General features: G+C 35.8%; 2 protein-coding genes across 5 annotated transcripts in view; both read left to right on the forward strand.

The window, feature by feature from the left end:
• The window catches only part of HPS5 (HPS5 biogenesis of lysosomal organelles complex 2 subunit 2), a 46,786-nt gene extending 42,978 nt beyond the window's left edge, over positions 1-3,808 (forward strand). For all 4 annotated transcript variants that reach the window (XM_058158467.1, XM_058158483.1, XM_058158492.1 and 1 more), the window contains exon 23: positions 1,704-3,808. In XM_058158467.1, coding sequence (XP_058014450.1) covers positions 1,704-1,764 — 61 coding nt within the window. In that variant the 3' untranslated portion in view covers positions 1,765-3,808. The remainder of the gene's footprint in view (positions 1-1,703) is intronic.
• A 2,051-nt stretch (positions 3,809-5,859) lies between these two features.
• Positions 5,860-24,224, forward strand: SAAL1 (serum amyloid A like 1). Its single transcript, XM_058158506.1, has 13 exons — positions 5,860-6,264; positions 7,621-7,785; positions 9,416-9,511; positions 11,528-11,611; positions 13,036-13,115; positions 15,158-15,217; positions 16,269-16,384; positions 18,291-18,474; positions 18,777-18,862; positions 18,962-19,150; positions 20,472-20,668; positions 22,104-22,196; positions 23,654-24,224. The coding sequence occupies exons 2-13, from the start codon at positions 7,660-7,662 to the stop codon at positions 23,744-23,746; spliced, it is 1,404 nt and encodes a 467-aa protein (XP_058014489.1). The 5' UTR covers positions 5,860-6,264; positions 7,621-7,659; the 3' UTR covers positions 23,747-24,224.
• The last annotated feature ends 970 nt before the right edge of the window (positions 24,225-25,194 follow it).

Consider the following 25,194-nt stretch of genomic DNA (forward strand, 5'->3'; position numbering starts at 1 on the left):
TCTTTCCATCTAATTTGTATTGATATTTCCTCCAAACCCTCAATAATGCATTTCTAATTATATTATTTTTAAATATTTTATCAACTTTCTTATCATATAATAAATAGGCATGCCACCCATATAACAAACCATAACCTTCTATATTCAGAACTCTTTCCTCAGTTAAATTAATCCAATCAGTAATAAATGATAAAACAACTGCTTCATAATACAATTTTAAATTAGGCATTTTAAGACCCCCTTTCCTTATATCCTGCATTACTTTTAATTTTATTCTTGGTTTTTGCCCATCCATACAAATTTACTAATCCCTTTTGCCATTCCTGTAATTTAATATCATTCTTAAACACCGGTATCATTTGAAACAAAACAAAAACCTGGGCAAAACATTCATTTTATAGCCGCTATTCTTCCCAGCAAAGATAGTTGTAACTTCTTCCAACTCTCCATTTCTTTCCATACCTTCTGCCACAATACCTCATAATTATTTTTGTATAATTTAACATTTGAAGCTGTAATATATATTCCTAAATATTTAACCTTTTAACGATTTCAAAACCTGAAGTTCTTTCTAACTCTTCTTTTTGTTGTATATTCATATTTTTAGTTATCATCTTTGTCTTTTGCTGATTCACCTTAAATCCAGATACTTTACCATACTGACCAATTATATCTTTTAAACCAGTTACTGAGTATATTGGTTGAGATACAGTAACAACCAGGTCATCTGCAAAAGCTCTTAATCTATAATCTTGATGTTTAACTCTAATTCCCTTTATTCGATCGGAACCACGTATGTTATTCAGAAGAATTTCTAAAGTTAAAATAAAAAGTAATGGGGACAAGGGACATCCCTGTCTCGTCCCTTTCTCAATTTTAAAAGTTTCTGTTAACCCACCATTTACTATTATTTGTGCTGTTTGCTTCTGATATATTGCTTTAATTGCACGAATAAAATAATCCCACTTTTGTGCTTTTTTCCTGTTGTGGCAATTTTTTTCCATTAGAATTTTTTCTACTTTTAATAGCATTGATCAAAAGAAAGTTTTCCAGGATTTCAGTTTAATAAATCTGCCAATCAAAATAACTCAAGCCTCAACAACTCTGAAGAGAGTATAAATTTATGATTTACGTTTTGGGAAATTTTGTGTGATTTCCCCTCCCAATTTTCTGAAAAATATTTGATCAAAGTTAATATTTAAACAGGTATTGTCACCAGACGTCTTGAAAGATTTTGACTGATATGTAATTTTTAAAGGTTATATTTAAGCATTACTATTATAGACAGTTTCTGATGACTCACTATAAAAATTCTCAAATCCAGTGCCCATACTTTGGAAAGACTTCCAAGATACTTTATTGTATTTGATGTAATACTGAGTTTCTTCCTTTGATATTAAACAAAATATGGAAAGTTGCCTTTCCTGGCTATAGTTTCTTCAAACGAGATTAAATAAATATATCGCTTTTGAAGAAAATTAAGGAAGTTTTGTTTTGTGTGTTTTCTTTGTGAGTTTTTAAAAAAGTACTTTGAATTAGGATTTTTATTTAATTTAGCAGAGGATAATAGAAAGGTTTTACAAGCACATAAAAACTTGGAGCTGTGGTAGTGACAAGTATGTTATATTTCTGGGTCAATTAGCTTGAGGAAATAACTTATTTCTTTACCATTTCCCCCTTTTATTCTTCACTTCTGTTGGCAGAGCCCTGATCCAGTCCATGCTAGAAAGATGTGACCGATTTCTGTGGTCTCAACAAGCATAAAAGCACCCTGGATTGTAAAGATTGACAAGAATCATTTTTCTTACGTTGCATCATTTTAAAGAAAAATCTTCCTGTATAGAAAAGGCGCAGTAATGAATATAATAAAGCTTTGTTTTTTATTATATATCTGTTCAATATTAGAGAGTATATTCCCAATTATTTATAAGTGTTGTGTTGCATGACATTATTATGAAAAAGACGGAAAATCATTATATGCTTTTATATGTATTTTTTCAACTAATGCGAACAGGCAGATGAAGATGAAATTCTTTATTCTTATTATGTACTATATATGTACTAAGTCCGTAATGGCAAACCTATGGCACGTGTGCTGGAAGTGGCACACGGAGCCATGTCACCTGGCATGTGCACATTTCTCTGATGCGCTTGTGCATGTGACAATCAGCTGGTCTTTGTGCATGTGGCAGTGCTGGAAACTGGAAGAGCTGGTCTTCCATTTTCTGGTGTGAACATGCATGCTGGCCAGCTGATCATCACCTGCGCATGGGCGGCAGTAACCAGACGACTTGCTGGCCAGTGTGCATGCGCCCCCTCTGGAAACCGGAAGTACCTTATCCGGCGTGCGAATGCCCCCTGGGCAGTTCCTGTTCCTGGTTGTGGGCCTGATGAGCGTGTTCGAAGGGCTCCCTTTTTGGCACTTGGTGCCGCCAACGTGCATGTTCTCTCTTTTCGGCACTTGGTGCTGAAAAGATTCACCATCACTGTACTAAGTGTTACATTTGGTTATATTAAAATACTGAATTATTATCAACTTTTCTGTTTTATTTTTAAATAAAACAGCTTGCAAATGAATATAATTACAACCACTTTATCATTAAAAAACATGTACTTTCTGAATTAAACTGAAACCTTTGGCATGGTGCATTGTTCAGTTAAGCATTTTATGATTGTATCTAACATTCCACATATGTAAAAATATTGTGATATGTTACTAGTTATATTAAAAAATGAAAGAAGTAATTAATAGAATTAAGCAGCAATACTAATATAATTCCAAACAGACGTTCATGTAACTTACATATATTTATAATTTGCCTATTTCAGCATTTAGTGAATTGGTACAATTCACTGTGGAATGAGGAAAAAAAATACCCACATTTTTCTAAAAACATGTCTGAGAGGTGGGGTAGGAAAGAGGACTTGTCTTACTTGGATTTTCGAAAAATTGAAGATATTGCTAGTAGATAAATGAAACTTTCTTACCTTGCATATGATTGTGTTTTTCATGTATGCACTTATAATGGTTTGAATAAGCATCTAAATTATGCTTTTATATGATCCGTGACATGGACCATGTACTACTGTACAAATTTTTGTTTGTTGCTAAGGTAATGATTTTTGGTCTTGGTAGCTAGGGAAGGGAAAGATTAATCATAAATTTATTATGATTAGTCTTGCATTTTATTAAATTGAATTAAATTTGCACCATCTTTATTGTCTAGTTTACAGCATTTCAAGGACAGACATTTCATTCTCCTACTTATGTGTTTCAGGGTAGAAAGTGTGCAGTAATGTCTTTTTCTCTTAGGTTGAATAAAGCAAAAGAAAGGAAATTTGTTACAGAGCGCTAAATAAAAAAGACCTTATTACTATAGCCACAATCCAAAGAATCCCATTCCCACATGCAGTGGCTGATCTATGCTTCATCTCCATAGACACATAGCAGCTTATTGTTTTATTTTGGGGAGGTTTTTGATGGAACCAGGGGGTAAGCTAGAGCCACACTGTTTAACCCTTGAAATCTGGGCTCACCCTGTTGTATAAATGAGTACTACCTCAAGTTTGTTTTAAGACTGATTCATATGCACAGGGAGTTCATGAAATAGTACGAATATTTTGCACTGCATTCTATTTTCAAAATTATTACTTTTAGTGTATGTCTTATCTGTCTTCTATTTTTACAAGAAACTATTGATTAACAAGCACTCAGTATTACTTGTAAGCATTTTGATATTAACAGAAATCTGGAATCATGTTCTGTTTTTTTACCTAACCTGATGTTTAATAAAGTTAATACAATTTCCTTGTTGCTTCTTTATTTTTCAGGACTTCCAATGATAAAGCTTTATCATAGAATGTCAGATTTAGTTCCTTTTTATAATGTATGTAAGTGTTTCATTGAAAAACATTTCACTTTTCTTAAATAAGACTAATAAATTTAATCACATAGAAAGCTTAGAATTGATGAAACTGAAATTCATGTACTTTTCAGCGAAGATTCCCCAAAAGAGAGAGAAAGTAGAGAGAAAGCTTTATTTTGGCACTTGGACTTTAATCAAATCTTCCAAATAAATGTGTAATGCCAGAGTTGGTCTTTGTGTTGTGGCAGCTAAATCAGAAACTTTCCTGTGGTTATCTATTAAGGAATAAAAAGAGAAGAATTTAAGAAACCAAGCAATGATTGCAATCCTTAAAAAGTTTTTTCTTCCTGTGCGATGTGAAAATTTCTTCTTACATATCTTATTATTTTAAAGCAGTATTTCCCAATCTTGGCAAGTTTAAAATACGGCATGGCTGCCTATGGAATTAGTCCACACATTTTAAAGTTGCTAACATAGTTTTTAAACACTGTTCTAAAGTCAAGAACATCTGTTAGACCGCTTTGAGGGTTTTTTCAGGTGAATAACAAGTCACTTCTCCCAATATTTTTAATTGTTAAACATTTTCTTGGATTTGATGCAATAGCAATCTTTTATAACATATTTCTAAATTTTATTTATTATGCATATATAGATTTGCTTTAAACTATACGATTGGAGGCAATTGAGTTTCCCATTTTGGACTGAAGGGGCTTTAACATCAGTTCTTTCACACCTCTCCTGTTTAGTATATACTTAATATATTTATGAGTGGGTAACCTGAATTATAAAATATATGTAGGAAAAAATAGATAAAATATTACATAAATAAAATGCTACTTCCACTATTTGCTTAGTGTTATCTGGATCTATTTGTCATATATCCCTAATCTTTCATTTCCTTGCTTAAAGTGTGTATATGGATGTGGAAAATGATTGAGATGCTGACCAGAGATACCAATTTAATAAATGAAATGATTCACTTAACAACTGGCAAGAAAAGTTGTAAAATGGGCAAACTCGCATAACAAATGTTTCATTTAGCAACATAAATTTTGGGGTCGTAACTCAAGGACTACTTGTACTTGGTTGATTACAGACATGCCCATGGTGGTTTCTTGGAAAATGTATGGAACCTGTTTGCTGTGGCCTTAGTCTGAAGTGGTTTTTTTTTTAAAAAAAAATTCCCAATAAGTGATTCTTGGGTATGCAATAAAGACAGCAACATTTTCCAAGAGTCAGGTTTCAATTGCTCTCCGAAGCCAGTGGGGGGAAAAAAGGATCAAGTTTGAAAATGGGCTAAATCCAGATAAGGGTTACAGAGAAAGAAAAACCACTATCCAATCCTGAAAGGAAACTGAATAGACTTCCAGTGTTATCAGCTTCTCCATTGGACCTTCATCTTTCTTACCTTTCCTGACCATCTGACTCTGAAGAGTTAACAGTTAAGGAGCCAAGAAGCATTTTTAAAAGCTTTTACTCAACAGGCTTTTCCTACCTTATTTGATGTGTTAAAAAAAAAAGCAACCAAACAAGTTCAAAGCTAATAAAAAACAAAAACCCTTGAATTGACTGACCCAGAGGAGTTACAGTTAAGGAGCCGAGAACAATTTTTTTAAAAGCCACACTACTCAACAGGCTTTTCCAACTTTATTTGATGTAAAAAAAATACAAAGGTAAAAGCTTTGAATTGACCTACATTTCAGGTGCTTGCCACCATATAGTTTTGCTTGGCAGCTTTAGGCTTACCGTTGCCTTCCCCCCACCCGCCCCCCAGGAGATTTTGTCGTTTTGTTTTTCAAATCTCCAGGTGATTCCCCCGCCCCGCCCTTAATCCAGATGTTAACGAGGCCAAGCAACCTTGCATATCTTGGAAGGCACTCAAGGTGGGCCGAGCGCCGTCACTTCCTGAAGCGGGTCTGCAACCTCGGCAACTTTAAGCCTGGCGGACTTCAACTCCCAGAATTCCCCAGCCAGCTTTGCTGGCTGGGGAATTCTGGGAGTTGAAGTCCGCCAGGCGTAAAGTTGCCGAGGTTGCAGACGCCTGTTCTAAAGCAACCAAGCCGTGGCATTTGAACGGAGAGAATGTGTGAGTCGCATTCGACCTGCCATCCGTCCTCCAGCGTCTCGGCGCTTCGCTCGCAAAAGCCCTGAGGAAGAAGTTGCACCGAGAAAGCCGGCGGAGGGCGCTAACGTCTGGGGGCGGCCGCCCTCGCCTCTGCGTCAGAAGAGCCGAAGGGCTGCGTGCGTGCGAGGACGGGACGTGTCTTCTCCGAGACGGGGACGCTACCAAATCCTGGCCTTTACGAGAGGAAGCCCCTTCAACCGCCGGAAGAGCGGCGGCCCCGGGAGCCGCTCCAGATCCGACCCGGGTTCTGTTCCAACTGCGGGAGGGAACGAGGTTTGTCGCCCCGCCCGCCCGAGCAACCCAGGCCCGACGCCGCTGATGGGTTGGTTCAGCCCACAGGGGAGGCGGGAACAGGAGGGAAGCTACGAAGGAGGTGGAGTCATCTAGGAACAAAACAAGAAACTGGCCAATCAGAATCGGCCACCGGAACGGCGGGAAGCCAAATTGCGCACGCCGGAGGCGGGGGACGGGGTGGGGGTGGGGTTATAAGGTAGAAACTGGAAGGTGCGTGGCGGCGCTGGGATTTTAGCGGAGGTTGGCGTGGACAGCGGGAGAAGCGAGTCCACGTATCTGGTGCTTGTGGAAATTGGTTTTCTGGCAAGGGGACTTTCCTAAAGACGAGGCCGAGGATGAATAAAATCCCTAGGAGGCCAAGCCTTTAACTTGATAGTTCAATTCAATAACTGAACTGATACCTCCGCTCAGACCTGTTTTCGGTTCTAGGGCTCTTAATTTGCCCCAGAGGTTGAAAAAAAACCCCAAAGATTATCTTTCCCTTAGCATTTCCCTTGAATTTCTATGACTTTGTTTTCCCTTTTCCACTTTTATATTTGTTTGTACAGGTTGCCCTTAACTTATGACAGTTCATTTAGCGACGGTCCAAAGTTACAGTGGCACTGAAAAAAGTGACTTGTGACCATTTTTCACACTTAATGACCATGGTAGCATCCCCTGGCTCCTACTTATGACCGTTGCTGTGTCCCAAGGTCATGTGATCGCCTTTTGGCAAGCAAAATCAATGGGGAAGCTGGATTCACGTAACAACCTGTGACTAATTTATCAACTGATGATTCACTTAAGAACTGTGGCAAGAAAGGTTGTAAAATAGCAATAGCCCTTAGACTTACATACCACTTCACAGTGCTTTCCAGCCGTTTCTAAGCAGTTTACAGGGTCAGCATATTGCCCCCAACATTCTGGGTCCTCATTTTACCAACCTCGGAAGGATGGAAGGCTGAGTCAACCTTGAGCCTGGTGAGATTTGAACTGCCAAATTGCAGGCAGCCGGCAGACAGCAGAAGTAGCCTGCAGTACTGCATTCTAATCACTGCACCAATGGGGCCTAATTCGCAACAAATGCCTCGCTTAACAATAGAAATGTTGGGCTCAATTGTGGTCGTAAGTAGAGAACTACCTGTAATTAGTTATATTGAACAGCACTTTTTTCCTAGGAAATTACTTAGAAATCATTCACAGGAATTTGAAAAGTTAAAATTGAGAGGGACCACGGATATCTTCAACCAGTGCACATCTCTTGCTAATGAAATTAATGCTTTTTGGCCTTATCCTTAAGACAGTTCTCTTTTCAAAATAAAACATTTGAACTCTTGTTTTCTACCCTTTCTTTAGGAATCTTTTAATCTATTAATAGGATAGCATTGCACAAATATGGACAGAAATCCTTCACCCCCCTCAAGTGATTCAGAGGAGGAAGACGTGGCTGCTGGGGATTCCATTGGAAATACAGTTTACAGCAAACACTGGCTGATTGGTGTGCTTGAGAAATTAATTGAGGTACTCTATTGATTATCTTTTTTGTGTGCACTTCTTATATGCTGAATGTGAAACTAATCTTTTCATAGGAGTGTGGCAAATATAAGGCAGGTTATACATCAGAGTCAGTACCCTGGGAACAGGTGTTTAATAGCTAATTGGGAAATAGCTTAAATTATCATTCAAGTTTGCAGATAGTGAAGATGTAATCAGTGTTAAAAAATGATACCCAAGGGTCTTCTGTTAAAATTTGAACAAGGTCAGTCAAAACATGAACAATTTTCTAATGGGAGAAACTGAATGGAAGTTAAATAAATTAAAAATATTCAATTATTCAATGATTAATTCAGGATGTATCAAAACAAAGAAAAATCCACAGGGCATATTCTAAATGAGTTAATTGTTTAACAAAATACAGATGGCCTAGGTAAAAGATAACCATTGTATGTAGTGCTGTAGTACATTACTGTAGTGCTGACGTAGACATGTTGAACTGTTAGGTGATTTCCTATCATGGCACTAATATTAATATATATGTAAACTTCAAACTTTTCAACCCTGGGTTTATCAAGCGTGAATGTCAACAGTCCAAAGATATGGTAAAGTTTGGGACTTTCCAGAGAAATTCCTTTTAATTTAATTAACTGAACCAATAGGAGTAAAAACAATAAATGCTCTTATTTCAAACAGTAACAGCTTTGAACAAAGAGAGACAGAGTAGCAGAATATGTAAGCAAAGTACACATTAACAAAGTGTCAGCATATCTGTGGTTATTTGTAATCCTCAATTAGATTAATTTGGGTGGCACAGGACCATGAAACCTAATCTATTATCTTAAAGGTGATAAATATCATTTGATTATCACCATTGGCTAATAGCTTGCCTGCACTTCTGTCAGAAACACGGAGGCACTTCCAGGCTGAAAGGATTAGCCGGTGACATTACTGTTATCTGGGGGACACCCAGCTGGTGAAGGATAGGAGCTCAACTCTGCCCTATGGCAGCACTCAAGTCTCAAACGTGCGTGCTAACCATGTGAGCCACAGTGCTCCAGGTCAATAGCTAAGAGTTATAGATGCAAGGATACGTACGTAGCTTTATATATAGAATACATAAAATGTAAAACAAAAAATCACATTGAAATTAAGTCTGATCTTTTAATAACCTGGGTGGACTCTGGTTGCAATGAATAACATTCCCATAACTGCTACAGTAGTTTAATTAAGTAGTTTAAGGGGCCGGTTTAGCTCTGCCTGGTAAGGCCTGTTATTAAGAACACAAAGCCTGCAATTACTGCAGGTTCGAGCCCGGTCCAAGGTTGACTCAGCCTTCCATCCTTTATAAGGTAGGTAAAATGAGGACCCAGATTGTTGGGGGGGCAATAAGTTGACTTTGTAAATATATACAAATAGAATGAGACTATTGCCCTATACATTGTAAGCCGCCCTGAGTCTTCGGAGAAGGGCGGGGTATAAATGTAAACAAAAAAAAAAAAAAAAAAAATTGCACCATAAATATTTGTTATGCTTTGTGTAGCAAACAATAATTGTTATAATAACTACTTACGTCTACTGGTAGGCTTTTCAAAATTACTTTGTAATTTTATATCCATGTTTTTATTTACTCTACAACTTGGTTAACTCTTAAAAGGATACTTCAAAACTGAACAATGAAGAAGAACAAATGGAACTAGATGAAGAGATGGAAAATGATATTTGCAAAGTATGGGACATGTCAATGGATAAGGTATTAGTTAAAACTACGTTCTGTAGAATATTAAAATCATTTGAGAATAGAATTGAGTATATATAATATTAACTAGAAACTATTAAAACCATGGAAATGACATTGTGATAGATTGCTAGTCATAAATTAAAGATTCCTGAAATAATTTTTTGCAGAGAGGGGGGTATCTTTTTCAAGCAAAAACATATATTTATTTTATATCTATCTACATCCATCTCTCTTTCTCTCTCTCTCTCTCTCTCTCTCTCTCTCTCTCAGAAAAAACTTCAGAAAAGTTTAAGTTGAAAATGTATGGAATTACTTTTTAGAATTAAGCAGATGTTTTTAAATTGGCTTTAGCTTCTGCATATTCAAATATTTGGTGTCTTGGTCTGTCTTTAATTACTAATATCTAGTCATTCTTCCAAGAGCAATCCTGTAATATCCTTGATAGGGTCTATTTCTTAATCTCTTGCCATTCTTCTATATCCCTCAATTTTTCAGGTATTCTTTTTTTGTAGGCCATTATCTGCTTCTATCATATGCCAAAGTCTATGAACTTGTGCTTTCTAATCTGCCTTTATTTGTTTCTCTTTGTAACTCTCTCCATAGTTGTTATTATTATTATTTGAAAACATGTATCTTCTTTCTGTTCTTTCTTAGGGTATTTCCAGCTTTCATATGCTTAGAACCAAAAAAGCCAGTTTTCACTATTCTGAAATATCTTTTTCCATCAGGATTTTGCCTTATGTTTGTCATTTTCTTCCTAGTATCAGATTTTCTAATTGTCCAGTGTACTACCTGTTTTCACTTTATCACTGTTAATTGCAAGTTCGCTTAGCATGCCAGATGACATTATCTTTGTCTTACTTAAGGTATTTCATATTCCATTTTTAACTTTCAAAAACAACTTTTAAAAAAATCTTTTTTACTTTTGGTTAAGAAAATGTTACCCTCTGTGGATCTCAAATTGTCTATCTCCAGTTTAGTTTTCAGTTCTAAGTTCTTCTAATTTTCCATTCTTGTAATATATTTGCTAAATATGGAAAAGATATGCATTCTTGTCTAATATACTCCAATGTTTTTATTGCAAACTCAGAATTTTACAGTAATATCTAATTTATTTTTAAATATTTGTGAAGGAGGATCAGATGTTTTGTTATGCCATTTCATCTTAACACGTTTCACATTATAAGAATCTACATGATCTTTGGCTGTAGTCAATGAAGTCAATTTTTTTTTGGTATTTTCATTCTTGGCATTATCCATCTCGGGTTGTGTTACTCTGAAACCCACCTATTTTTCTGGCATTTCTCTGTCTGGTTTGCTCTAACTTTCTTTGCAAGATTTTAAGCAAAATTTGCTTGTAAGAGACAGGGATTCTCAAAATGTTTTTTTTTTCTTTTACACCTGATCAGGTTTGTATAGACAGCATTGGAATATGATGAAATCTTTTTCCGTGCTTTGTTACTCATTTTACCTATACAAGTTAATAAATTTAAAAATCTCTGAGATATACATATTAAAACTATTAAAAGTGAATGTATTTTTAAGTTGTATATTTATTATTTCCTCAACCTGGCCCCTGTAAAACTTACTCATAATTTTCTACCCAGATTTATTGTTATGTGAGTTAGCAGTGACATATTGATGCCCAAGAAACTTTGGCATAGATTGTTTATTAAATCTATGTGAAGTTCCTCACAATGATCTTATTTTCTCTGTGTTCTCCAGATCATATCTTAAATTAAGCACTGAAATGTTTTGTTGATATACCTCTTCCAAAAGAAATAACCTGTCTTGTACTACCTATTCATTAATGTTCAGATCATTTGTTTTTTTGATCAGCTGGTCTTTTGAATAAATAGAGAAAGGAGATAACATCAATAGAAGTTCAAACTTTAAATAGAAAAAAATATTTGTGATGGTGCTAGCAGAAAAGTTTGAATTCCAAAATGAACTTTTAAAAATTATGTTATTCCTCACCAAATAAGCTTTGTTTCATGTACATCAACAATCCAACTTTCTTCCTTTCAGGATGTTGCTTTATTTTTACAAGAATTTAAAGCCCCTGACATATTCATGGTTTTTCTTGCAAAGTCCAAATGTCCACGACTTACTGTAAGTTCTATTATGAATTTATGTTTATTACTTGTGTAGTTGAGATTTGGACCTATATGAATTATGCAGTTGAATAAAATACAAACAGCAAATAAAAATACAATCTTAAAAAGTAGAAGAAAGCCATTAAATACAAGTAGTCCTCAACTTACGATTACAATTGAGCCCAAAATTTGTGTTACTGACCGAAATAGTTGTTAGGTGAGTTTTGTACTGTTTTACAACCTTTCTGGCCACAGTCTTTAAGGGAATCACTGCAGCTGTTAAGTTAGTAGCACAGCTGTTAAATGAATTTGGCTTGTCAGAAGGGTGCAAGATGTGCATAACATGCCCCTGGGACAGTGCAACCGTAATAAATATAAGTTGGTTGCCAAGCATCTGAATTTTGATCATGTGACCATAGGGGTGCTGCCAACTCGTAAATGTGAAAAACTTCTAAGTCACTTTTTTTCGGTGCCATTGCAACTTTGAACAGTCACTAAAAGAGCTGTTGTAAGTCGAGGACTAGCTATGCAGCTAGTATTTCTGAGTTGTTACTACCTCTTGTTATTGATCCATTACTTTTAGTATACTTCTGTAGTTTTCTAAATATTTTATCACTGGTTATAGCAGTATTTTTCAACGTCAGGGGATTCAGGAACAGGATGAGAATTCTGGGTCATTCATAGATCTTAATGTTACTAATCTTGAGAAACAGTAACAGTTATAGAACCACAGGATTGTGTACTTCTGTGCTTCTATTTAAAAAATACTAACTGACATATCCCGATGGGCCATGACTTGGCATAACTAAGGTTTTGAATGACCTGAATATGACTTCCAAAATTGTTGTTTTTAACCATTTAGTTGTGTCCACTTTTAGTGTCTTAATAGCAAGTGCTCTTCGTGCTACTCTGACCAACACAGCTTCTTTCAATTGTATGTTCAACTTTGGATCAGATTTGATATTGTAGAGCTTTGCTTGCCCCTTCTTCTTTGTCATATAATAAAAAAATTACACAATGGGATAGTTAAAATAAGGAGTATCTTGATAGAGGTGGAACCATGTCACATTCTTAGCAAGAGATTGATTGATTTGTTAGATTTATTGCACCTTTCCTTTAGGAGCTCAAGGCAGTATATGCAGCACTTCCTCCTTTGCTTATAAGGTAATGCAGCTTGTAGAAAATGACAATATATATACCAAAATGTCGTATTGTGCAAAGGCTATCAGTATGAGAAATGTAATACTTAATAAATATGTTATTAAACCTTATTAAAAGATTTGGCTATTTGCTGAGAGTAAAAAACGAGAGCATAGAGTATTAGATTCCTGCTTAAATTGATACTGCATATATTGAGAAAACACCTAAGCATATACTTCCTTGATAATGTTTGCCTTAATGTATGATAACTTGGTTAACTTACTATATTTTTCATTGCAGGAAATCTGTGTAGGTATTCTGGGAAATATGGCTTGCTGCCAAGACACGTGCATATCTATTAGTAAAGATGAGAACCTGGGGTAAGTTTTTATTTCATGATTTTCAGACTCCAGTTTTAGTTCCTGTTGCTATTAAAACACCATTTAGTACACACACATTATTAATATACTGTAGAATGAAAGAAAAAAATATACTTGATGTTAATGTTTGTAAGGTATGGATCCGGCCCACGGGGTGCCTAATTTGGCCTGCGGGGCCGGCCTGGAAATAGCAAAGGACTGGCCCATGGTGCCTCTGGCAGCCAAAATGGGGTACGGGGTGGCATTTTGGCTTGCAAAGTGCTGCAGGATGCTATCCAGACTGAAAATGGAGCATGGGAGGGTTGCGTGTGGGCCCCCCCATGCCCCGTTTTGGCCAGCAGGATGCTGCAGGAGGCATCTGTCCCGCCTCCTCTCTCCCCAGCTGGCTCGCGGAAGAAAACTACAATGTTGTTTTGGCCCTCAAAGAAATCCAGTTTGACACCCCTGGTCTAAGTGATATTGCTATTGCTATTATTACCTACTACTTGTTGTTTATATGTACACTGAGCTTCTTCACTGTGAGACAAATTCCCTGTGTGTCCGATCATAGTTGGCCAATAAAGAATTCTGCCCTGCCCTGCCCTACCCTACGCAACTCTATTAATGATGTCTACCTGTATTCCTGTTTCAGTTTCCTATATAAGATATTATGCAAAACAGGACAATGTCTTTGCTGTTGAATTGTTAATTAGTAGAAGCAGTAAATCTTACTGTTTCTTCCTGAATGGCTTTGCTACAGATTTTATTAGAAATGTTACAAGTATATTTGTGTAGAACCGGGTACTTGGATTGATGTTGTAGATCATTCTCTCTGAATCACTCAATAAGTCAAGTATGTATTAATAAAAATGTATGCTGCTCCAATCAATGTAATCAAACTAGGGATAAAAAATAGCAGCGATCACCAACCTTTCTGGCTTGGCGGCCTGATGGGGGGAGAGGAGATGGCTCTGTGTGAGTGGCAGACGGGTGCACAAGCGGGCTCAGGTCCATTTGCACAAGTGATGGGTGGGAGCACAAGTGGAGCTGTGCCTGCATGCTCAGCCACTACTTGTGTGGCCCTGTTCCCTACAGCATCATGAGCATCTCATTCAGCATGAGCAATAATAAATAAAAAGTAGCAGTCTAAAAACTCCAACTGGCATTAACCTTCGAAGACTTATTTATAAAGCAGTTTTAAGCATTCTTCTGTAGATCAAAAATAGAATAGAATAGAATTTTTTTATTGGCCAAGTGTGATTGGACACACAAGGAATTTGTCTTGGTGCATATGCTCTCAGTGTACATAAGAGAAAAGATACCTTCATCAAAGTACAACATTTACAACACAATTGATGGTCAATATATCAATATAAATCATAAGGATTGCCAGCAACAAGTTATAGTCATACAGTCATAAGTGGAAAGAGATTGGTGATGGGAACTATGAGATGATTAATAGTAGTGCAGATAGAAATGTACTATCTGCACATTGGGACTAGACTTGAAAAAGTTTGCCTTCTGTAGTTTATACAGGTAATCTTCCACTTACGACTGTAATGGATCGAGGCATTTTAGTCATGACAGTTGTAAACCAAGACATACACACAACCTTGCTTGATTTTATGACTTTTTTGGGGGCGCTTGTTAAGTGAATCCATATATTCCTGTGGATATTTTTTTTTTTTTTGCTGGAAACCAGCTGTAAAGACTAGAAACTGGCAAAAAGTGTCATAAATCACAGCCACGTGAAATGCTGCAACTGGCCATAAAGGTGGGCTGGTTGCCAAGCAACCAAAATAGTCATGTGACTTCAGGTTGTGTGTGCATGTGAATTCTGGAATTGAGTCGCAAGTAGCTGGGGGGGGGTCTGTCACAACTATGAATGGTTGCTAAGTGAGGACTACCTGTAGTAAAATATCCTCCATTGCACTTGATTTTGGCAACTCTAAATATTAAGCACGGGAAGGCTCAGGGAACATTGACAGATATCTGAGTAAAGGCATAGAAAATAATGTTTGTCTCATGTTGTATGCTGCTTAACCGATACATGATTTTTCCAGACAAGTAATGCTTCATCGTTTATGTGATTCTGATTCCCCGACTCTGCTTGAAACAAGCAGGTAAGCTTGTTTTTGTTTATTTGTTTGTTTCTGAGTGATTAAAATACCTTTAGCGTAAGAGGCAATGGTAAGCTAGAATGATAGAGTTCTGGTTTATCTGGAAATAGTCGCTTGTATGCTTGTAGTTTGTAAATGCTAAATTCTTGTAGCTTCTGTTGCAGTGAAATGCAGTTCTCTGATTTGGTGAACTTTATGGTTGTTTTATACAAACCAAGATTTCTGTTTCATTCATTCAGTTGTTTCTACAGATTACAAGCCAGACATGCCTGCATTGGTTATAAAGATAAACCACTGATGGAATTTTTGCTTCTTGATTATAAGTTAACCATAATTTTGTAAATGAGGCCATTTTCTAATGCTCTAAAGTTCAAATGTCTGAGTAAAATAAAGTACCAATATGTTTACTCTATGCATAGAGGCCTTGCTGAAGTGGCTATTTTTGGTCCTTATACTTTTGAACAATAGATAGTATTAGAATTATTATTCTGATAATGGAGTTTGCTGCTTCTAATCCTTCCAGTCCTTGGCAACTGTCATGGATATCTGTGTATTCTAGCTGGCAAAAAGGCTGAAGTAAGGAATCTAGTTAATCTTCCTTTCAGTAAATGATTTTAATGATCTGTTGTTGTTTTTCATGGTCCTACCTCCTCATGGCCACTGGTCCCAGAGCAATTTGTTACTTTAGTCTCCATTAGCAATACAAATTAAACAGCAATTAGAAAACTAGTAGATTCCCTTTTTATTAATTTTACTTGGGAGAAGTGCTACTGAACTCAGTAAGATGCTTCCAGGACTTCTGTACGTTATTCTTACCTTCCCTTTACTTGGTCCTCACAATTAAATTGATTTCACATATCATTTATTGGATTCTAATTTTAATTGTATATCTAATCAACATACACCATGATAAAAACTGAAGAGTGCAACCCTATACAAGTTAACTTAGAACTAGATTTAATGAGCTTACTTTTGATGCTTATAGGGCTGGCATATAAATTTGGGCTTTTCAAAAAAAAAAAAATCTCACGTTACATTTCCATTTGTATTTTAGATTACTGTTGACTTGCCTCTGTCAATCTGAAGTGGCTAATATATGGGTGGAGAGAATCAAACAAAGTCTGTCCGTCTATAACTGTTTCTGCTTTATCATGTCTAGTTCTACAAATGGTATGCTAATACATGAAGAATGTATTTTATTGCATCATAGAGCATTTTTAAAGTAAGGAAAAATACACAACTCCTAATACAGGAATCAACTATTTTTAAATTACTTGTAGGGAAAACTTGGCTTAAAGCATTTTTAGTTAAGAAACAAAGAATCCATGATATAGCGAAACCCAGGGGTGAAATGCTCCCGGGTTGGACTGGCTCGCACGATCCAGTAGCGATGGCGGCTGCTGGTTCGGAGGACCGGTAGCAAAAATCCCTGGCCCCACCCCCCTGCTTTTGCTGAGCTGCACTATCAGCAGAGGGTTTTTTTTTACTTTTAAAAGCAGGTTTTTTTTCAGCCGAAACATGCCTTTAAAAATAAAAAATAGGCTTTGAGGATCCTGCCCCTCAGCTGAGATCGTCAGAGCCTTTAAACTTAAAAAAAAAATTTAAAGGCTCCTCTGACGATCTCACCTGAGTTCCTCATCAGCAGAACCTTAAAAAACATGTTTTCTGTAGAAAACATTTAGAAAACCTCCTTTTAAGAGATTCTAAGGCACTTGCCTAATTACTGATCGAACGCATGGCTTTTTTCCCAGCCCGAAAGCCCCAGTTTCACTTTCAGCACTAGACAGAATCAGTTGTTTAGCTAATCTATTTCATCACTGAGCAGCTAATGCTGGCTGGCTTTGCTGGCTGAGGAACTCTGGGAATTGAAGTCCACAAACCTTAAAGTTACTAAGGTTGGAGACCCCTGATCTAAAAAATATAAATAAAATAAAATAAAATAAAAAAATAAAATATTTGTGCAGCTTTCTGAGATTTGGTGTGTTTCTGTAGTGTTTCACTCTAACTACACAAACACACAAAATCTCAAAAAGCTGTATGTAGTATTTTGTGTGTGTGTGTGTGTGTGTGTCGGGTTGTGTTGTGTGTGTGTAAAGTGTGAAAGTTGGTTTTTGGTACCTCTTATTGTTTTTTATACTTTGTTTATTATTTTTATTATTTATTGTTATTGGCCATGCCCACCCAGTCATCTAACCACCAAGCCACACCCACCAATTAAGCCACGCCCACAGAACCAGAAGGGAAAATTTTTAGATTTCACCCTTGGCAAAACCATGTGAATCAGTGGAGTAGTTTTTGGTGCCTTCTTTTCCTACGGTTATAATACCTTTGGGTTGTCCATAACATGCTATATTTACATTAATATAAAATAGGAATGTGATTAGATCTTCATAAAGTACTCTTGGCATTAAATTTACAAACTGAAGGAACAATGAAAACATCTTTCTGGAATCTCTAGCAATCCAAGTCTTTGGTAAAACGACCTTGAGTGCTATAAGTGGCACAGATTTTCTGATTTTTTTGAATTGTCTTAAATATATTTTAAAAGGTAAACATAGGCTAAAAGGGGAAGAGTGCAAGATATGAAAGGAAAATGTGTAACATTTCCAATTGAAAAGTTGTAGATAGATGATATATGCATGCCCTTTCATACTCCAAAGCACATTTTGGCCTTGAAATCCAAAGTGCTGTTCTGATATTTAGTAATAGCATTAAACTGATGTTTGGAAATCCACATTCTAATTCTTAATGCTATGCTTTATTTTAACACTCCTGCAGAGTGAGTTGAAAAAAGAAATATAAAAGTTAAGAAAAGGGGGGAAAAAACCACTACTTGGGTTACACTTCTGGTCATTTTGTATTTATTTAGCTGAAAATAAAATTATATTTGATTTACCAATACTGTGTAAAGATTCTCAAAGCAGCATATATATCCAAATTGCTATTAGTAATATAGTAGTATATTGCAGTAGTAATATAGTAAATACTATACAGTAGTATACTAGAGCATACTAAAATATTTTGCTTTTGTATTTTATGTGGTCTTAATTTAACTGTACTTTAATTTTTGTTTCAGTGGACTTGCTGGTGAAAGTGGGTGAAGTGGTTGATAAATTGTTTGATTTGGATGAAGAATTAATGATAAACTGGATTAAAAAAGATTCTTGTCCATCAGCGGAACAGCCCACAGATGATTCTCCAGATGATGTTCCTGATTTTAAAATTCTACCTTGTCTGCTTGAAGCTGCAAAACAAGTTTGGTAAGCATCTATCAGTATGCATGCAATATAAGGTACTTTTTCATATTGGACAAGTAATGTTCAGGTTCATTTTACCTGCCTTTTGTAGCAAAAGACCACCAAATCATGTCGATTTTAAAATGGAAATGTTGGAGTTTTATTCTCTTGGAGATCACTGAATGGGATAGAAAGATTTCAATAAATATTTGCTTTTTTCAGCAAAATGTCCCCCTTCAACTCTGAGTTTTCTCATATGGATACAGAGACACACAAATCTTTCTTAATGAATAATTCTAACTAAAATTCATAATGCTTTACTGCAGCTCAGATAACAATTCTGAAGGACTTGAAGTTTATATGCATATTCTACAGCTGCTCACTACAGTGGATGAAGGCATTCAAACAATTGGTATGTTTTCTAAAGCATGTAATGACAAAGTATTTGTAGAGAGTCCTTTAATAAAGAATTTTTTTTCAGAGATTGCCTAATTTTTTCCTCATTTTTCAGTCAAATCTTCTGATAGAGGAAAGGAAACATGGAGCTTGCTGTATAATCTCTTTTGCAATGAACTCTGCCAGCCAGATGATCCACCAATTATTGTTCAAGAACAGAAGACCCTATTGGCTTCTATTTTATCTGTGCTATCAGCCATTTTTGCTTCACGGACAGATCAGGACTATGTCAAGATGGGAAAGAGTAAGTGTTATACCTGATATATTACAAAAGTCGAAATGGTGGGGAATATAATCACAGAATTTCAAAATGGAGTATTTGAAGGATGGCATAGGTCAGAGTGGAGTTTGGATAATTGAAAAATTTGCAGGACTATATTCAGTTCAGTTTACACGTGAACCATGACTATTGCTACTCACAAGTGGTAAATTTGCTGTAGCTTGAGTTGTTCCTTTTTTAATGGTATTAATTTCCTAATATTTCTGCTAGCAAAAGTCATCATCTTGTAAGTATAATTCGTTTTCTTTATGCCCAATTGATTTTGAATCACTTTGTTCTAAATTTAAGACTGGATTCTGTTTATATCTTGATTATAATTGCTTGAGTTCATTCATCAATATGCTTTTTTGTTCTTTAATGTTTTTCTTTTTCTTTCATGCCAAAGAAATAAACAGTTCTCTCATGAATGCTTTATTGCAATCCCACTCTGTCGATTATGAAATCTCAAGAAGTAAACTGATTTGTAAGAATCTCTTAATTCACATTAGCACTTCGGTTTACTTGAATTGCAATAATAATAGGCCATTCAGCCTCTACTCTCATTGGTCTGGAAGTTCCTCTAAGCAGTCTTACAGTTATTGGATTGTGATCGGCATTAATGAAACTAGCAACTTGCACATCTATAAAATTGATTAATGAGCTAGAGATATAGCCCACTGTGTACTTGAGTAAGCTTAATGAAATAAATCTCTCTAAAGAACATGTTTTTCAATACATCTAAAAGAGAAAAGATTGATGTAAAAGGGTCCCATTTTTATCTCCCAATATCTAAAATTTCTCTCTGCAGTTTCAAGAACTAAAAGAAAAATAGTTCATAATATTTTATTTATTGTCATTTGGACATAAATTGAATCTGTTGTTAATTTTCCTATATTCTATTTGAATAAATATGTATGCTAAATATCCAATTTGCCTGAGGCCATAGATTTTTGACTGAAATGATAACATTCTAACAAATTGACACTGTCCTTTTTAATATAGAATATTATAAGACGTGTGCATTTCCTCTAATATTTTTTTCTTTTAAATGGTCTGTTTTGTCTGTAAATATTTATGGGAAATATTTTCATTTGATCTATAATCAAATATAGTTATTAGGTTAATTTGTGAAGAAAGAACTGTTTCTCTTTGTTCATCTTTTGTCTGTTCTGGATCTTTTTTAGATTGTACTGATACCATCAATGACTCCAAAGTCTACTTATTTTAAAACCTACTTCGCTACTAGGAATTCCTCTTTTTCCCCGAAATACTTTCATTCATAATTTTAAATTTTTTTGCATTTTAGATCTGGCTCTGATTGACAGCGTGATTAGAGTGTTACAAAATATGGATGAATGTGAGAAGAGATCTGTAGACAGCGCAAAGAAATCCCAGACAGAAGAGTGTGAGAAATTGGAAGTAGTTGATGAAGATTTCCATTTAAAAATCTTGAAGGACATCTGTTGTGAATTACTCTCCAATATGCTCCAGGAATTATCAGAGGTATAAAAAGTAATCATATAAACTTGAAAGTTAAGGAATGGTTTCAACCCAGGTTTTATCACTATGGTAGTGTAGTAATAAGTATCCATGTATGCAGTAAAGGAATATATCTTTAATGTTTTATTTATTTATATCCTGCCTTTATTATTGTTACAAATAAATCAAGGCCAGAAACATATCCAACATATCATCCTGCTCCTGTTCCCCACTACAACAAGAGAGAGAGAGAGAGGGAGGGAGAGAGAGAGAGAGAGAAAGAGAAAGTAGGAGATGACTAGGCTGAATTGAGGGTGGGGTAAAACACATCATCAGTTTGGACTCACTATGCTCTTGCAAGAGAGCTAAGTCTGATGATGAAGATGAAGACTATTGCTTGACATAGTGTAAGCCGCCCTGAGTCTTTGGAGAAGGGCGGGATATAAATGCAAATAATAATAAAAAAAAAGTCCAGTTCTCCTTGAAGTACATTGACAGTTATCTATCACAATTTTTGCTTCACTGACAGTAGATGAGATTTTTTTGTGTAGGTAGCAAGGAATAAACTCGTAGTACTTTTGAAGTGTATCCTAGCTTCTTATTTCTTGGACCTGACACCAGCTGACTCATGGCTAAGACAGGACTTGAACTCATGGTCTCCTGTTTTCTAGCTATAAAACTGCTATGAAATATTTAAAAATGTGTTTTTTATTAAAGCAGCTTTGTCCCCCAAGGGCCATACAGATGCTTAAAAAAAGAAATGGGTAATTATATTGGAGCTGTACTTGCCCTGTCGCATTTTTTGAAGTTCTTCTGAATAATTTTTGAAGCATTTGTTTTCTTACTAATTATAAAATTGTCTTCTAGGATGGAAAGGAATGGAACCTATATTTTTATGTGTATTAGCATATACATGTAAGAAGCATAGAACATTTTCACCATATTAAAAATGATGGAAAACTCTGGCTGGCTTGCATTTTATAATTTGTGCAAGAATCTCAGTAGAAAATTGTTATTGTAGACCCCGAATGTCAGTCCACTGTGAGATGAGTATTTTTTTAATGAAATAAATTGTTTTAGTTTGAGATATATCCATCCTTTTGTTTTAAGTGCTTATTTTTCCGCTGTTGTATAAAACTACCCTACAGAACCCTTCTAGCAATATATTACATTTTTAACACATTTTTTACACCCAAACTGATTCATAGATTGATTTCTGCACATGAAACACAGTGGAATATTAAATAGTTCAGTGTTCAATATTTAACAATTAGCATTCTTCATATGCAGAATTGTTATTAATATTAAAATGTTTTCTTTGATCACTGGGTTGCCATGACTCACATTTTTTATTGGAACATACTGTTTATGTTTGTCTTTCACAGTTGAGTTACCAACCTTAAGCTTTATTAAAAAATCTTTATTCAAACAGCATCTAACTCTTTGCTGGTATTTTTAGGAAAATATATTGGAGGGGCTCAAGCAAGGTCATATAAATGAAGAGAAATGCTCCTGTGCATTTCAAAATCTCCTTCCTTTTTATTCATCTTCGGTATGTATGATTTCTGAAATAAGCAAAAGCTATGTCTGAGATGTTGTCAAGGATAAATATCTCTGATACATGTGGCTTCATTTAAATTTTTTAAAGAGATTTGTATTCAAAAATATGATTGGTAAAATTTTATTGGTAGAATAAAAAATTGGCTCTCTTCTCTTTCCTTTCTTCCTTCCCCTCCCTGCTTCAAGTTATATAACCTATGCCTTAAAAATTGTTAAGATGTTGGGCTGTTACTGGGAAAACCCATATTTGAGTCCACCCTCAGCCAGGGGAGCTCACCAAGTGATTTGGGGCTGTTATAGTCCTCTGCTCAAATTAGCTCAGAGGGTTGTTGCAGTGAGGGAAAAATAGGAGGGTGTCTTACAATTTTGAGCTCCTGAACCAGAGGTAAGGATATCTATCAATAAATAAATTCCCTGAATATATTTTTGTGCCAATATTTTAGGGTTCCCAATGGTAAAATAAAGGAACATGTTAGTGCCAGAAAAACTGTTGATGAATAAGCTACCAGATCACAGAGGGATTTCTTGTAGTCCTGGGGGGTAAATTCTAGTATAATTTCTACAATCATACATAGCCTTCAGAGTTTCTACCTTTTGAATTTCACCAATCCCTTTGACTGAGAGCATCAATTCTAGGTATTCAGATTAGAGGATTTTTATTGTCACGTTGGTGTTGTAATTTTGTTCTTTATTGCTGCCTATAGTTCTTCAGAAATGGGGTTATAAATTTGGTGAAATAACTACAGGTCTTTGACTATCAACCATTTGTTTAGTGACCATCCAAAGTTACAGTGGCATTGAAAAAAGTGACTTATGACCATTTTTCACACTTAAAACCATTGCAGCATCCCCACAGTCATGGTATCAAAATTTAGACCCTTGGCAACTGGCTTACACTTACTTTGTAATAAGCAAAAACAATGAAGTCAGATTCATTTAATAACCATGTTACTAATTTAACAATTGCGGTGATTTGCTTAACAACTGTAGCAGGAAAGGTCTAAACTGTCTCACTTAGCAACCAATATTTGGGGCTCAATTGTGGTTCAAAGACAAAGACTACCTATATTTTAATCTTGTTTGTTTGTTTTGTTTTCTAACCCAAGAAACACTTTACACAATGCTTTCCCCATACCTTTAATATATGTAGAAGAGCATCAGTGAATAGATTACAAAGGAAGTTTTTCCATTGTCACTGAAGTGATATTGACTGATATTTGGAAAGTTCAAAACCTAGAAAGCTTTGAAGGCATTTGTGTATATAACTGTAGAAATTATTATTTGATGTTCCGTAAACTAGTGAAGAGTCATCATGAAATTAGACAACAATCTATATCCGGGTCAAGATGCTTGACAAAATAAGTTCACTCTGCTTAGCAATTCCCATGTTTTACCTTATTCAACTTGCTATACAGTATATGACAAAATATACTTCTCTTTTTTTTTCAGGTGGAGAGTTTTCTTGAAGTGCTGCATGGAGCAGATCAGACTCTTGCTGACAACTTGAGTAAAAGCTTCCCAAGTTTGAAACTCCAGGCATAGGTCCATGTGTCTGTTTTGCTGCAAGGAGACTGTGTATAATTTGTTTCCCTTTGAAGAAAGCAATGAGTGAAGAATTTCAAGCAAATTGAAACCTATATGAGAATTCTTTTAAAATGGAGGTGATATAGCAAATGGTCTGGAAAAACAAACTCCCTGAAGACTGTTTAGCATCTGCAGCTCTGCATTTTTAAAGTGCTATAGGTGGTGACAAAATGCAATGTAATTTTATATCTTAATAACTATTTAGGTTGTAAATTTCAGCTAAAAAGGAGCAATCCTTCATCTAAGTCTGAAAAGGTCATCCTTTTCCTGTATTAATGATAGTTAAGATTTTTTTATAGAGAATAATTGGGTTGCTTTGGTTTGTTTGTCTTATAGTAAAATAATTCAAAAAGTTATACCAAGGTGAAGCTTAGTTATAGTAACATCTAAAATTGGAGAGTTTTATAACTAATAAACAATATTTGGACCTATGCAACAGATGTTCTGCTTGTGCATTATTTTTGTTACATTTAATAAATTATAATTCAACTATACTGATGTGTCACAGGTCTTCTAGTGCCAGCAACAACCTGCAATAGCTACTCTCTGCCACTGCCACTGGTATGGAAATTGCAGTATTGGAGGAAGGTTCATATGACTTTCATATAGTACACAACATATAATATACATAACATGTAGCAAAAACCTGGTTAGATATTGTGGTCTGCCAGCAGCCTGCAGACATGGCAGTGGAGTCGGACAGTGAGGAGGCTGGGGAGGACAATGGGCAGTCCTGGAGTCAGGAAGGCCCGGATGAGGGCTCTGCATCGGAGATGGGGCCAGGGCCATCTGGGAGCGATGCGTGGACTCCAGAGTCTCCAAAGGCAGACAGCAGAGAGGCAGAAGAACAGGAGGAGCCTGTTCCTAGTGCATGCATGAGAAGAGCTGCCAGAAAGCAAGAGCAGCTGAAGCAAAAAGGATGACTTGGGAGTAAGGTCAGAAGGTCACTCCCCTAAGGCTTAAAAGAGCACCAACGAGCTGCTGGGTTCTTTATGGAAAAGCAACATTGATTCCATTGCTTCTTGTCAGAGTCTTTTGAATTTTATGGGGTTTTGCCAAGAAAAGCCTTTGGCGGGCTGCCAAAGACAACAAAGATTGGTGATAAGGCCGCAGGACTGTTTATGAAGAATTTGTTTTGGACTAAGCTGAGAATGGATTAATTCTCAGCTGTTTTAATAAAATAAGTTTGTTCAGGACTGAATTGTGTTTGGTCTTGGGCCTCGGTCACAACCGATATATTTATTTTATTTATTTATTATTTAAATTTGTATACCGCCCTTCTCCCGAAGGACTCAGGGCGGTTCACAGCCAAGTAAAAATACAATACTATAAATACAAATTAAAATGCAGTTAAAAAACTTATTAAAATTGGCCACAATTAAAATTTAAAACTAAAACCCATTAAA

Source organism: Ahaetulla prasina, chromosome 1, assembly GCF_028640845.1.
Source record: "Ahaetulla prasina isolate Xishuangbanna chromosome 1, ASM2864084v1, whole genome shotgun sequence".
Classification (NCBI taxonomy): domain Eukaryota; kingdom Metazoa; phylum Chordata; class Lepidosauria; order Squamata; family Colubridae; genus Ahaetulla; species Ahaetulla prasina.

Bases quoted from the DNA above. Each gene is read 5' to 3' on its own strand.
- SAAL1 (XM_058158506.1), top strand. From the start codon at position 7,660: ATGGACAGAAATCCTTCACCCCCCTCAAGTGATTCAGAGGAGGAAGAC. The intron at 7,786-9,415 runs GTACTCTATTGA...AACTCTTAAAAG, and splicing joins TGCTTGAGAAATTAATTGAG to GATACTTCAAAACTGAACAA. The intron at 16,385-18,290 runs GTATGCTAATAC...TTTTTGTTTCAG, and splicing joins CATGTCTAGTTCTACAAATG to TGGACTTGCTGGTGAAAGTG.